Source organism: Leuresthes tenuis, unplaced genomic scaffold (genome assembly GCF_036924035.1).
Source record: "Leuresthes tenuis unplaced genomic scaffold, fLeuTen1.0.hap1 SCAF_2, whole genome shotgun sequence".
In the NCBI taxonomy this organism is placed as follows: Eukaryota; Metazoa; Chordata; class Actinopteri; order Atheriniformes; family Atherinopsidae; genus Leuresthes; species Leuresthes tenuis.
Window position 1 is genome coordinate 18,488,572 of NW_027325356.1, and position 13,722 is coordinate 18,502,293.

At 42.0% G+C, this 13,722-nt stretch overlaps 2 protein-coding genes across 3 annotated transcripts; one reads left to right on the forward strand and one right to left on the reverse strand.

Annotated features, from left to right (window-relative positions):
• Positions 1 to 209: 209 nt before the first annotated feature.
• On the forward strand, positions 210 to 3,736 carry foxf1 (forkhead box F1). The gene is made up of 2 exons (XM_072380450.1): positions 210 to 1,548; positions 2,665 to 3,736. The coding sequence occupies exons 1-2, from the start codon at positions 570 to 572 to the stop codon at positions 2,826 to 2,828; spliced, it is 1,143 nt and encodes a 380-aa protein (XP_072236551.1). The 5' UTR covers positions 210 to 569; the 3' UTR covers positions 2,829 to 3,736.
• A 1,609-nt stretch (positions 3,737 to 5,345) lies between these two features.
• mthfsd (methenyltetrahydrofolate synthetase domain containing) lies at positions 5,346 to 12,136 on the reverse strand. Of its 2 annotated transcripts, none has more exons than XM_072380451.1 (8): positions 11,983 to 12,136; positions 11,765 to 11,868; positions 10,668 to 10,781; positions 10,191 to 10,304; positions 9,991 to 10,081; positions 9,349 to 9,461; positions 8,992 to 9,117; positions 5,346 to 7,837 (listed from the first exon to the last, which is right to left on the reverse strand). In XM_072380451.1, the coding sequence occupies exons 1-8, from the start codon at positions 12,008 to 12,010 to the stop codon at positions 7,085 to 7,087; spliced, it is 1,443 nt and encodes a 480-aa protein (XP_072236552.1). In that variant the 5' UTR covers positions 12,011 to 12,136; the 3' UTR covers positions 5,346 to 7,084. The 2 variants fall into 2 exon arrangements, with proteins under 2 accessions (XP_072236552.1, XP_072236553.1); XM_072380452.1 differs by lacking the exon at positions 10,668 to 10,781 and adding an exon at positions 10,843 to 10,956.
• Between the last annotated feature and the right edge of the window lie 1,586 nt (positions 12,137 to 13,722).

Sequence of the window (13,722 nt, forward strand, 5' to 3'; positions counted from 1 at the left end):
TTGATGCCCCTGCGATGTTATTTGTACTCTGTGGAATAGAATCACGCATAGACTGCAGTTTATAACGGGCACTATATGGGATGTAGCAGTTCAGGGTTTCTGTGCAAGAAAAGAAAAGGAAAAAAAAAAAAAAAAAGAATCGCAGAAAAGTCAGCGCACGCAGATGTGCATGCTCACAGCCCACCACTGGAGTAGGAGGGGAACTGGGCGGGCCTCAACATTAGGATGACCAAGACAGCTTCCATTGCCCGATGGCAACAGATAAGTAAAAAGTGAGCTCCTCGGACGCACGACAACACACCAACCGAAGTGGAAAGAGGCTCCTGTTCTACTCCTTGCACCATTTGGCGTGTTGCGCACACAGCGGTCCGGCTTCACGCTGCAGCAGGACAGGAACAAAACAGAGAAGTCAGAGTAAGAAGACAGTCGCGCCTTTGACTTGTCTCTACTGTTCTTTTTTCCTTTTTTTTTCGCTCTTTATGTCAGCGAAGTAGTGTCAAACTTTGTCGCGTTCATCGGTGGAGAGTTTTTTTGTTTGTCACCTCGAAGATTAAAATCTAGCCAGACTAATGACGGCAGAGGTCCAGCAGCCGCCAGCGCAGACTCCTGCCCAGAGCAGCCCGATGTCAGCTCCGGAGAAGCCGCACGGACAGACGGTGGTGATGGAAACCGCTTCCTCCACTACGAAAACCAAAAAGACAAACGCGGGGATCCGACGACCAGAGAAGCCTCCCTATTCATACATAGCCTTAATAGTGATGGCTATTCAGAGCTCCCCAACCAAGCGCTTGACGCTCAGCGAAATTTACCAATTCCTGCAAAGCCGCTTCCCGTTTTTCAGGGGCTCGTATCAAGGATGGAAGAACTCCGTGCGTCACAACTTGTCCCTGAACGAGTGCTTCATCAAGCTGCCCAAAGGCCTCGGTCGACCAGGGAAGGGCCACTACTGGACTATCGACCCGGCAAGTGAGTTTATGTTCGAGGAAGGATCATTCAGAAGGAGACCCAGGGGTTTTAGGCGCAAGTGCCAGGCGCTGAAGCCCATGTACAGCATGATGAACGGCCTGGGATTCAACCACATCCCCGAGTCTTACAACTTCCAGGGGAGCGGCGGGGGCCTGTCCTGCCCGCCCAACAGTTTGTCTCTGGAAAGTGGGATTGGGATGATGAATGGACATTTAGCAGGTAACATGGACGGGATGGGTCTGTCCGGGCACTCCATGTCACATTTGTCGACAAACAGTGGACATTCCTACATGGGAAGTTGTACAGGATCCACCGGGAGTGATTATCCCCACCACGACAATTCCGCCTCCCCTCTGCTCACCAGCGGGGGAGTCATGGAGCCTCATCCCGTGTACTCGAGCTCAGCCTCGGCGTGGGCTCCGGCCCCTTCAGCCTCACTGAATAACGGGGCTTCCTACATTAAGCAGCAGCCACTGTCACCTTGTAATCCGGGGGCGAACCCCCTGCAGCCCAGCTTGCCCACGCATTCATTAGAGCAGCCCTACCTGCACCAGAACGGGCACAGCACCGCCGATTTACAAGGTAATGTTTCATTTCTAAACTCACAAAAACTGTATAAATGTTCGCTAAAAGTGCGGCACAATTTTATAAAGAGGAAAATGTGTGACTGAAAAATAAGAGGAGTAAACACAATGGGGACATTTCATTCGCGTGTCGGGGGTGTGATTATTAGGATAGAGTTTAGATCATATTTTGTTAACATGTTGTGAAACATTTGTGCCAAATGTGGACCCAAATAGTGAACTGTGGCAGAAACTGCATTTATTTTACAGTCAAACAACGCAGGCGTGTCTCTATAACGGAAGGGCTTAAATTAAGGTCATTAAGACAAAATTACGAAACCAAAAGAAACGCTTTTTTTTTTTTTTTCCCACAGAAATTTAGGTCTGTCGCGGTTTTTGCTACGAATTGAATATAACAAAGTAGTCCACATAAAACCCAGATACCAAGAGGGCTTCAAACTCGCTCGGTTATATTTTCCTTGTAAAAAAAGGAGGTACGAGAGGAAAAGGAGAGTCTGCCGGGACAGTTTAGAGTCATGCCAATGTCTTGGCAAGAAAAACAAGCGCGGTTTGGTCCAGCCTGCCTTGCCCCGAGGCTCTCAGTCCTCCGGGACTGGCGTGCAAGAGGGCCACTGTCAATTAGCCCTGCGAGCCCGCCTCTCCTTCTGACAGCCGTAATCGCGCTCGCTTAATGGACTTCGGCTCTATGAGGAAAACACACCACGCTTTCAAGTTATTAAGACGGACTGCAAGTCGAAATCTGAGCTTCACACATCAAACTTTATCTTGAAATAAAAAGCAAATTTTCAAGGAAAGTGTCAAAGGCCCCCTGGGGGGAAAAAAAAAAGGAAAAAGGAATGTCGTTTTTATTAGGAGTAGTTCTCTAAAACTGAAGCCAGTTATCTCACAATTAGCAGTTAAGCCCGATGGCCTTTTCCCAATTTTGTAAATTTATCAAAACATTTTTAAAGCAATATGTTTTGTTGTTTTTTTTATTTATTACATTTTAAACCACAAACATAGACTGGCCAACATTCACCTAAAAACCTTCCAAAGTTCAAACAGAGTTAGTTTCATTTGAGACAGTCTTTTTTTTTTTTTTTAATCGACCTTTTTTAACATTGTCTCTCTGCAGGTATTCCTCGGTACCATTCCCAGTCCCCCAGCATGTGCGACCGAAAGGAGTTCGTGTTCTCGTTCAACGCCATGACGTCCTCGGCCATGCACTCACCGAGCAGCAGCTCGTACTACCACCACCAACAGGTCGCCTACCAGGACATCAAACCTTGCGTGATGTGATCGTGGACAATCTGCAGACCACATGGACGGTGTCTCGCAGACTTGAGCCATGCAGCTGAATGAACTGATAAGAGAACAAATGACCACTGAGAGACGCGAGGTCACGTCCCGGCCTCGAAGAGCGCTCAAGTAGACCGGACTACTTCCCTGCCCTGTTTCACAGAGACACGGAGACAGGCCAATTTACGAAGCCGCCACCTAATAATAATATATGATAATATGAACTTTATCATGCCACCATCGTCGACCAGCGGGGCAAAGAGCGGGCGAAGGAAACCCTGCTGTTGTTTGGTACTTAGTCCTGCAGAGCGGATGACTATCGTTTCACACTATTGTTCATGTTTAATCAATCTTGTAAAAAAAAAAAAAAAAGAAAAAGAAAAAGAAAAAAAAAGCGCACTTCCATTTTCTCCGTTTAATGTTTTACACCCCCTACCCCCATTTTTTTTTATTTTTTTTGTGACAAATTAGACACAAGTTCCCTTTTTGACTAATGTACCAACGTTGAATTCTGAAATTGATAATTATGGACACTACTTAGGCCCATAAACTGTACGTCCATATACTGTATACTGTGTAAAAATGAAAGATGGCACTTTTTGAATTGCCTATAAGCGCAACTTTTTCTTATTTATTCTGTAGGCCTATATTCTAATTTCAGGCGGATTGGCCAAGAAGTTACATGCTTTATTGGCAATATTTGTCAGAATGCCTATTATTTGTTTTGAAATGAAAATTGAGGATATATTGTAAGCACTGTGTCGTTTGTGTCAGATATATGTAGACCATTACTTTCAGCACTGTATACTTACTATATATTGGTAGGGAAATTAGGGTCCCCCAGCGGGGGCTAATGTTTAGGTTTTATTACAACAAACCATTTGTTTAAAAAAAAAAAAAAAAAAGAATTAATCTTCAGAGCTGTTCAGGCCCGGGAATCAATTCTATGAAATAAAAACAAGACTTATTTTTGATTTGATCAAACATCCATCATCTCTGGTCGTTAAATAAGTAGAAACAAATAAGATTAAATTACAGCCATCGGCACAAACAAGATGAACATCGTGTAAGCAATTTTGAAAAAAAAAGGAGGGGGTTGGTGTGAATTTGGCTTGAACAACACAATTGTAACACAACAGCGTTCGTCTCCAAATTCGATTGATTGTAATGAATCAGTTCAAAGTGGGTTCACCGAGCTGCAAACGCCATTTTAACCGCGACAGCACAAAATGCGAATGAGGTCCAAATTCAGACTTCAAAGAGCGACATAGAAGTGTTGAACTTGCCGTAATGATGTTTGTTGTTGTTGTTTTTTCACTGCAGAAGCTGGTAATTATATTGTAAATTGATATTCTATGCATAAATCCGATCTTCCACCAAACAATGATTTCATTGATTGAAAATAAAGTGTTTGAAAGCGCAGTCTTAACATTCCCTTCTGTGAAACGAGAGCGCGCAGCGACGGAGGCAGGACAAACCAGGCTGAGTTTGGTTACATGGTAAAGAGAAAACCTGCAGCTCTCCCCGTCGTCCTGCTGCTGCAGCTGTTGTCCTCAAATGCAGCTTGTCCGAAAACATTTCTGCCTACTATCCTGAATAGAACACAATAAATGGTGCTGATCAAAAAGAACGCTTATCTTGTGTAATGAGTAGTTCCAGGGTGCCAAGCAAGATGCGCAAACGTTCGGAAGTGTGAAGGGAAGCTTTGTATAACCTCCCCTTGTACAGCAAAAGTCACAGGAATCAGATCCAATTCAAGTCAACTATAACGATGAATGCGTGGAGGCCTGAATGTTTTGTCACACCACCCAGATAGACTACTGGGCCACAATTTATCACAAGGGGCACAGGCAGCTTTCCCTACCAATATTCAGAGTCTTACTAACTTGACCCAATTTGTGGTTTTAGTTCATTTCAGTCATTTGAGTTGGTACCAGTAAGGATTATACATTTCCTTTGCTTTTGTTTCAGAGATGTCCAGAGAAAAACTTGAGAAAACCTGACCTGATGCGCACCTCTTGTAATTTAGATCAAGCAGTGGAATTTGTCGCTGGAGATGTCTTGGTAATTGGATTTTATGAGACATGTAGGATTTTTGCGAGCAGGCATACATTTACAAGAAAACGCAATGCCTGCGTTTTGACACTTGCATTGCTTTGGAAATCGCACATGACCACCGACTGAACCCTAGTAAAATGCCACCAAGTACAGAGTGAGCAGGCTCGACAGCAGTGGAACAGCACATTAACAAACTGATGACATTTGCTGGGGTTCAGTGCTCTGGCGGTGCTCAGGAGAGAGATAGAGCTCCACAGCTGTTCCCAGGCCAGGCCTGGATGACAGCTCCATAAAAAGCCTGCAGCCTGCAGACAGACACATTGTGGGCTTGTGTCTCCGTACAACCAAGGCTTCAGTGAGCAAAGAACACATATTTTACAACGGACTGTCATGTGAGAGACCATCTGTCAGGTGAAAACTGTGCAGAAACACAGGCGGAAGAATGGAGGTACAAGATAGTGTTCTTAGGCAAGTATTTTTATTTGTTACACAAACTTAAATTCACCTTTTTACAGCCTGAGAGCCCACGTTATAGCGGATTATCTCACTCTCAAAATAGCATAATTTCCCCCTCCATGAATAAAGAAAGAGGATCATTCTGAAAACAGTCTCTCAACATTTGCTCCAAGTCTGTCCCCCATCACTGCAATTCACAGTTTCAGCTGACTTTTTTTTTTTAAATCGCATGTTCGCACAGTGTGAACTTCAGCACTCTTCCACGATTAGTCAAAATCTCATCGGTGGCCTGAAATATCATCTTTTAAGTGGATCTTCTGACCCGAAAGTACATCTTCGGAAAAGCAACAGTTTGAGTGGGTTTGAGGCAACGCAGCGTCAACTCCAATCAGGAGCAATTCCTCAAATGCAGCAAAACAATGAAAATCCATCCCTTCAGTTTTAAAGCAAATCTAAAGAAACCCAATGAGGTTTGTTTAAAAAAAAAAAAAAAGAAAAAAGAAAAGAAAAGACTGAACAGGTACAGTCAAATGTTTAGTGACGAATGTTGTCAAACTGAACTAAGAGGACAGAACGCAATCAACGTGTCATTGCTATCAATAAAAAGGTACAAATACCAATGTTCAAATATCTTTTTTCTAAAATATCCAAAAAAAAAAAACAAAAAAAAACCAAGCATGTAGAAATGACTCGGCATGAGGCCACACAGTCCTCTGTTTAAATGCTCCACATATTTTCTAGTTGGGGTTTTTTAACAAAACCCATAAACAGAAAATAATGCTACAAGATAATAATAATAATGCTCTCCGTGGTTCTGTTGTGTACCTAAGGGGAAATAATCATGGCTGCAAACATGGCAATTTATACCCTTCACCCTTCTGTAGACTGTAATCTACGTTGGCCGTGTGTACCCATGTCCTAAATTAGGCTCAAATGACAACAAAAGTTTAGATTTACAACAACATACATCGAAGATGTTCCATCAATTTAACTTCTTCAGGATGCCAAATTAAAAATTAAGTCATCCAAATTTTAGAGGCTTGGATCAAATCTGTAGAGAAAAAAAAAATGACCCCACCCAAAAAAAAATATAACCCAGGAATGAAATAATAATAATAATAAAGAAAATAATTAAATGGAGGCAACTCGGTGCCGTCCCGCACTGCTGTGGCTGATATGAATATCCATAAACAGATTTTCTTTAAATCTACTACTAGCTGAAGTGAAGTATGTGGCTGGCCACTTGGTGGTGCCAAGGTGCCACGTCTCCCAACACATTACCGGAGGAGGGGATATTGAGAGCTGTTTACGAGAAAGAACTTAATAAATCTTCATATTATAGCTACTCAACCGTAGTCAGCCTGAAATCAGAGAGAGAAAATAACGGTCGGCTGTGTTTTAGGAATCGTTCTCAACGAAGGCAGAAAGTCCGTCAGGACAGACGGACCAGGAGGTGTGCGTCAATAGAGCGAAGCGCATTAAACAAGGTGTGTTTAAGCACTGTGACAATACAAAGATCTCGCAGGTAATGCTTTATGCTGCGAATCAATTCAATTTCCTCATAATTGTTAGTACTGTAGTTGCTTAATATTTCATCAAACTAATGACATTCAAGTAACTGAGGTCCACTTCTAATGAGAAGAAAATAAATTTAATTTAAAAAAAAAGGCTCAACTCTTCTAAAGGTACTAAGGGTTGCATAAAAACGTTTTTTTTGTTTTTTTTAGTACTGCCTGTTGTTTTTACTGCTCCGTCTTCCCAGCAGTGTCACTCTGAGTATCTGGCGGTGCCATTTTGGACTTCAGAGCAGCGGATGGTTTTTGTCTCTTAATGGACTGTCCAGACCTTGTGCCTCCACGCTGGCTCTTGGCCAGCTCAGCCTGCAGATTGTGATCATTCAGACAGAGACCCTGCAGCGCCTCCAGGGCCTGATCTGCAGCCTGAGGGTCACTGTAGTCCAGGAAGGCCCGGTGTTGAGCTCCCTGCCAGGTGAGCCTGAGTGGGGCGGCTTCCCTCTCTCTGAGGGCAGTTTTCAGCTCACTAACACGCAGCCCAGCGGGGATTCCTCCCAGGTAAACTGTGGTCACACTCAGAGGGAGCTTACGCTGAGCCCCTGTTTCACCTCCACCTTGTTCTACGCCCTGATCCTTCGTGGTCTCCCTGTTTTTTCCCTTTTGTGGTTTACGTGTTTCTCCATCCTTATCTCCCCTGCCATCTCCTCTGCTGTCTTTCCTCATTCTAGCTGGTCGCTGTCTGGTTTTCTGTTCTGCCTCTACTCTTCTCTCCCGTGTGGATTCCTTACTAAATTCTCCCTCGACATCTTGCTGCATGTCCCGCCTCGGTCTCCGTCTGGGCTGCTTTTTGGGTTGTTCAGTCTGCAGACTGGACTCGGCTGCAAGTGATGGTGCCCCGAGTGTAACGTCCTTTCCTGCCTGCTCCTCCAGAGCACGCATCTTCTTCAGGATGGGGATTCTCTCCAGCTTTTCCGTGTCCAGCTGCAGACAAATTAATTGGTATTAGTCCATAGAGCTCACAGGCCACGTTTAATAACTACATTTACAGAAGCAGGATACTTCACTTCCCACGTAGTTAAAAATAACGACTGCTTTCTTGATTTGTTGGGTCTTCAAGTGTCCTGGCAGCCTTTGATGCTGACCAGTCCTGTAAAGGATATACAAGCCTATTGTTTTTACACCGGCCTGTTTGACCCGTCGCTCCCCTGCCCCTGCAGAGCCAAGGTGGCTGGGCAAAGCAGCCTTTGATGATCAGACTCAGCCTTCCTGTCTGTGAGGTCACTGGGTCCTGTTTACTTACATGCGTGTCTTAAGGAACCCAGAGGTTACACACAATCTGGACACATGACAAGAATAATACCCCCCATCATGTCTAATTAAAGACATATTCTCAGGAGGAAAATCACGTGATGTGCCAGTGTCAATAAGTCAGACGTAGTGTGAGGTACGGACCATAATTTAAACACTTAAATGTGATTTTAACAAATAAATGTCCGCTCTCAGTACATAGAATGTACATTGTATGTGCAATGTATGAAACTACACTCAAAATTAAAACGAGTGAAGAAAAGAGCAACACGGGGAAATGTTACATAAAACACAAACATTAAAATGTTACCTCTGTCTAAAGGGCTGCTCTTTTAGGGAGTAGTTAGACTACAAGTCCATTAGAGGGCAGTGTCACCTAAAAGAAGTGTTTCTTGGAAACCTCAGGGGTCTGTTCTTTACTTTCACACTAAAAGTTCCAGAAATATTTTCAGTCCTGAATCAGTTCAGAAAACACCCGAAACTTTACATGACAGCTGACGTCTAATTCAGAACTGGACAACGAGATTAACAAACAAACAAAGCATGGTTGGATACAGTTTTTGTTTTATAGTTTTTTTGTTTGTTTTTTTTAAAAAAAGGGAAAGTTTTACTTTTTGAAATTAAGCTAATGTATTTTCATCATAACAAATATCATCATGGAGTTAAAAAGATTCAATTGTGATATTTCAAATAGTATGATGGACTTTGTCATACGAGATCTGAACTTTGATATCAGCTACTTGCGAAGCTTAAGTAGCGTCGTTTACCAAACTGAAGCTAAATGTAATTCTCAGACCTTAATTCAAATAAAAAATAATGTCATCTACCTTAGTCCAGATGATTCCCTGTGGTTTGGGTAGCTGGCAGTTAGTCTTAATAACTCTGGTAGGTGTGAGGATGTAGTCGACAGTCAGGTCATGGTCTCCCATTAGCTCCTCCGGAATATCGACCACCTTAAACACAAATGTCAAATAATTAATTTCTTAAGAAGTTTAACAGAGAGGTTACTACACAAGTCCTATAATATAACTGTACTCACATTTTGCTTTTGTTTATCACATTTTTGAAACCTCTCAACATCGTATTTCTAATCTCTTTGTCAGTTAATTAGTTTACACAGTAAATGCTGAAAGGTTCCATGAAACATTTGGTCTGTTTGGCAAGTTCAAAGTAAGCAAACTAACCTGGCAGTCATGGACCACAGTAACCACCACAGCAGAGTCATTCACAGCCCCCATTGAAGCCATCATGGCGTACTCCATGTCAGCAAATCCCTCCCCTTTTCCAATCCGACAACCTGGAGGAGGCAAACACCACGGGAAAAATGGTACATGGGTTGCATGTAAGGGCAGCAAAAGAAGCATTTGTAATTCATTAAAGGAGCTAAATTAAGTTTGATGAGAACACTTATAATGCTGAGACGCATGCAGAGATTCATACAGACGATTTAAGAAGAACTCTGTCAAATACTCAGGGCCCTTTAATGTTCTCCTGTGAAATACAGTATCCACACAGAAAAATAAGTTCAAATCTTCCAAGTAGTGACTTCGCTGGCTAATAACAGAGTGTTTTGGCAGAGAAACCGCTCAGTGACAGTGTGACGTTCAATGTTCCGCACAGAGTAAGGATGCTGCTAATTTTGATGCTAATCGGACATTTTACTGCTACTGCTGGTTAAAACACTACAAAGCCCCATGAATAATGTATTATTTGAGATAGGTTTACTTTAATCGATCTGTTAGTAAGGTCAGTTTGCAATATATCGCACCCAACATGATTAAACTGAAAGTTTACGGTGAGGTGGTGAATTGTTGGCGCCAACAAACCTTTCTCTGATACTGCCACAGAGCCAACCACCACCAAGTCTACCTTCACCTGTGCATCCAGGCCAACAGGCACACTGAAGTCTTTCACACCCTGAAGCAGAAGACAGAGAATAAATAAATCGCAATATTATTGAAGGTCAATGAGTAAAATTCTGGATGAAAATGTTGACAAAATGATGCATATATCTATACATTCAAACCTGAGAGGAGGCGCATATGCGCAGCTGTTCTTTGTTGGCCCCCTGGGGAGGAATGATCTTGTTGAAAAGACCAGTGCGAAGACGAGGAGTTGGAACCAATAAAGTTTTCCTTGCCTGTGATAAATTATCAAAAAAAAAAAAAATGAGACACTCAAGATTCTTAATCATTTTACATGGCTGTAGGTTGATAATACATGACATAACAATTCATTGAGTGATGGGTAAAGTGGCAAATGTGACTCCAACTCAGCAGATGCAAACTGGTTGTGGTGATTGAAATGACATTTATAGAGAGGAGTGAATCAGAAGGTGTAATAAAGAAACTTACAGGAGGATCTATAATTCCTCATAAAAGCTTCCACGTGGAGGGTCAAAGTGAAATGGTTACAAAACATGAAAAGACGAGGCAAGAGTTTTCTCTAATGCAGCCTGAAGCACTCTTCATGCTATTTCCCCCCTCCCGCAGTGCAGTGCTACCTGCAGCACTGCTAGTCGGGCACCTTCCAGAGGTTTATCAGGATCCACCTTCACCTCAGCTGACTGGGTGAACGCCTGCAGCTCCGCCACTTTGGCGCAGGCCACAAAAGCACCCTAAAGAGAAGAGAACAGCTTTTGATAATAAAAAAAAAGGTTTTTTTATAATTAAACTTACTTCCAGAGCCACAAAGCGTGCCTGCTGCTGCGGTCTGTCTGGGTTTACTTTGACTGTCTGGCTGGACTTGAACTCCTGCAGCTCCGCAAGCCTGTTGCATGCTTGAATTGCACCCTGGCCAGTCAGCACACAGGAAAATAAACACATTGGACGCATGGACAGGACAACAATTAATCATTCAAAACGAAAAAAAAACAGTCAAAAGCTGCAGCAACGCGACGATGCTTTTACAAACATGACCACTTTCATCCTTAAACAAACTTACATTCACAAATGAATTATATGCACAGCACGGTCATGTAGGAACAGTTTTCTAGTGCCTTTGTTGTTCTACTTTAAATGTGGGTCGTTTTTTATTACAACTAAACAGATTTCTGACAACATGCGTAACAATTGAGCCACTAAGCAAATCAAACTCGATTAAAAGGTCAAGCTGCGTGTGTGCCGCCAAATTATGTCACCCGAACAGGTATTTCAGCTGTATTGTCACAGCTGAAAACTACTGATGTTTCATCATAGCTTTCATAGACTTGGATTAGAGGTATTTGTGAACAAATATGCCATTCGGCAGTATTTAGAAGTGGGTAAAAAGAGAAGGATAAAATTGTATTGCTACACTAACAGAAGCTTGACTGTATAGGCCTGTCTCTGTGGCATTAGCAACTCTCCTGACAATATTTAGTCAACAGCTGTCCAAAATTATTTTTAGTGTCCCTCAAAAAAAACAAAATGACCCTAATGACCCTAAAAGCTCAGGCGTCACCATGTGTGGAGAAAAGGGCAATGAACAAGCAAATATCTAGATAAAGACATTGCAAAAGCTGAAGATTCCTTATCAGGCTACAGGATTTGGGTCAACTTCTGAAAAGCAACAGTGTTGGCCATGAACGTCCTCTTCTTCAACTCAATTGCTGCAACTTGCCTTGAAGTTTGGGATTCTGTTGTGAACAGGCCTTGGAAAGTTGGCCAGATTGTTTTCCTCTATGTAGTCCCAAACCTTCTGACGAATGTCCCATTTCGACGCCCCTGGGGGAGAAAGAAACGGGCTTTATGAAAAAGTACAGCCAGGCGAAGCAACATCAACAATTAATCAACGGTCCATTTTAACAACCAAACAAACGTCACGAAGATTCACCGTACCTGGATTTATCTTTATGACAGGCTCCATTGTGGTATTAGTGATACAAACTGGTTGCTTCTACAACAGTCGACTGCGTTGATTTCACGATGTAAAATATTCCACGTGAGCAGTAACATGAAGAAACAGCTGCTTGTCAGTGTTTATCACTGCTACGGCGGCTCGGAAGGATGGCTTCAACGAAACGCGAACGCGAAAGTACCTTCTAATTTCTGGGCAACCGCATGGGCATTTTAAACGGAAATAGTGAGACATTCAGAGTGCTTTTTCACACACAAATTGACTTAAGTTAAATATATATATATATATTTCACTTCTTTTAAGTCTATATATATATATGTAAATATCTTCTTCTTTTAAGTCAATATATATATATAGAGAGAGAGAGAGCTCAAGGGGTGTGAATGTTTTTTTTTTTTTTTTTTCTGTTGGTGATATAATGCCATCCAAATTTGAATACTACAAGTAAACATGAGAAAGATTTTTTGTCAAATTCTTTCAGGTCTACAGCTACTGATTATATCATACAGATGGCATGAGAAAGCTGAAGAGAGGATGGGATGGACTGATGCAAATATTTGAGATACCCAGTCATATGAGTTTGCAAGAGGTCAGAACACACATTATTTCCCATATGAGGAAGGGTCCAAATAAGGGTTTGCTGTTAAGGACAGTCCAGCAGAATGAGGCCTGAGGCTTCAGTGTGAGCAGTACATGGCAAGTGGTAGCTTTGAGTAAAACTGCAATGGTTGAGAAGCTATTAACATTGATCAAAGTGTGGTCTTATGTGGACTAGGACGTTAAACATACATATTTCTATGAGTAAGTTGAGGCAACTGCGTGAAAACATATAATTTAGTCAATGAAGATTTATTCATAGAGTGACTGTTGGTGAGCAGATAGTTGTGTTTTGGGATCTGATGACAGCAATGCAATCTAATTTGATGCTGGGAAGCAAACCACACGCATGCAATGGAAAATGTTATGGTCAAAATAGTTTGAAACCTGGGACAACATCATAAAAGCATTGTTCTCACTGCTTCTCGGCCAGCCTAATGTAGCAGAAACAGCCAAAGTTACTGCTTAAAGCCTGCAATAATGCTTTAAACACATTTTAAACTGAACAACTGCACTTAGAATCTACAGAAAATTCCTCCTCCAAGTGTGTTCAATAACATACCTCACTTGTGTGGTCTCGTGATAAGTTAAAATGAGGAATAAAGACTATATTTGAACCATTTAAGAAGCCACTTAAAGGTCAGAAACACATTTATAGTTTTCTTTAGACAAATATATTTCTAATTATCAGGTTCAACATGTAATGTAAATGTACACAATCATTTCTGCCTCCTCTCCAAACCACTCTTCAAAAGTTTTACTGTAACTCAACTAAATTGGAGCACCACCTACAGGCTTTTAGGTGTTATGTGATGTTTGTTGCAGTTACTAAAATCCAGAGAATTACTGTTTGGACAAAAACAGTAAAAGCCAAGAGGTGTTTTTTGCTTACATCATATGACTTGATGGTGAGGCTGGATGAAGTCAGTCAATTACCAAAATGGCTGCAGCTGACTCTGAGGGAAACATGGCTGTCTGCATGTTATGTCTGATAATCAAAACCACAAATGTTAACTTCGAGGCAGACTGAGAAGACAGGGGACGAAAAGCTACTATATATCACTCTAATAATTCCACTTAGATTAGTGTTAGAACGGACTTGATATGGCTCCTCTTTGTTGGCT

Bases quoted from the DNA above. Each gene is read 5' to 3' on its own strand.
- mthfsd (XM_072380451.1), bottom strand. From the start codon at position 12,010: ATGGAGCCTGTCATAAAGATAAATCCAG. The intron at 10,305-10,667 runs GTAGCACTGCAC...AATTTATCACAG, and splicing joins CCCGACTAGCAGTGCTGCAG to GCAAGGAAAACTTTATTGGT. The intron at 9,462-9,990 runs GTTTGTTGGCGC...TGCCTCCTCCAG, and splicing joins TGTGGCAGTATCAGAGAAAG to GTTGTCGGATTGGAAAAGGG.
- foxf1 (XM_072380450.1), top strand. From the start codon at position 570: ATGACGGCAGAGGTCCAGCAGCCGCCAGCGCAGACTCCTGCCCAGAGC. The intron at 1,549-2,664 runs GTAATGTTTCAT...GTCTCTCTGCAG, and splicing joins CAGCACCGCCGATTTACAAG to GTATTCCTCGGTACCATTCC.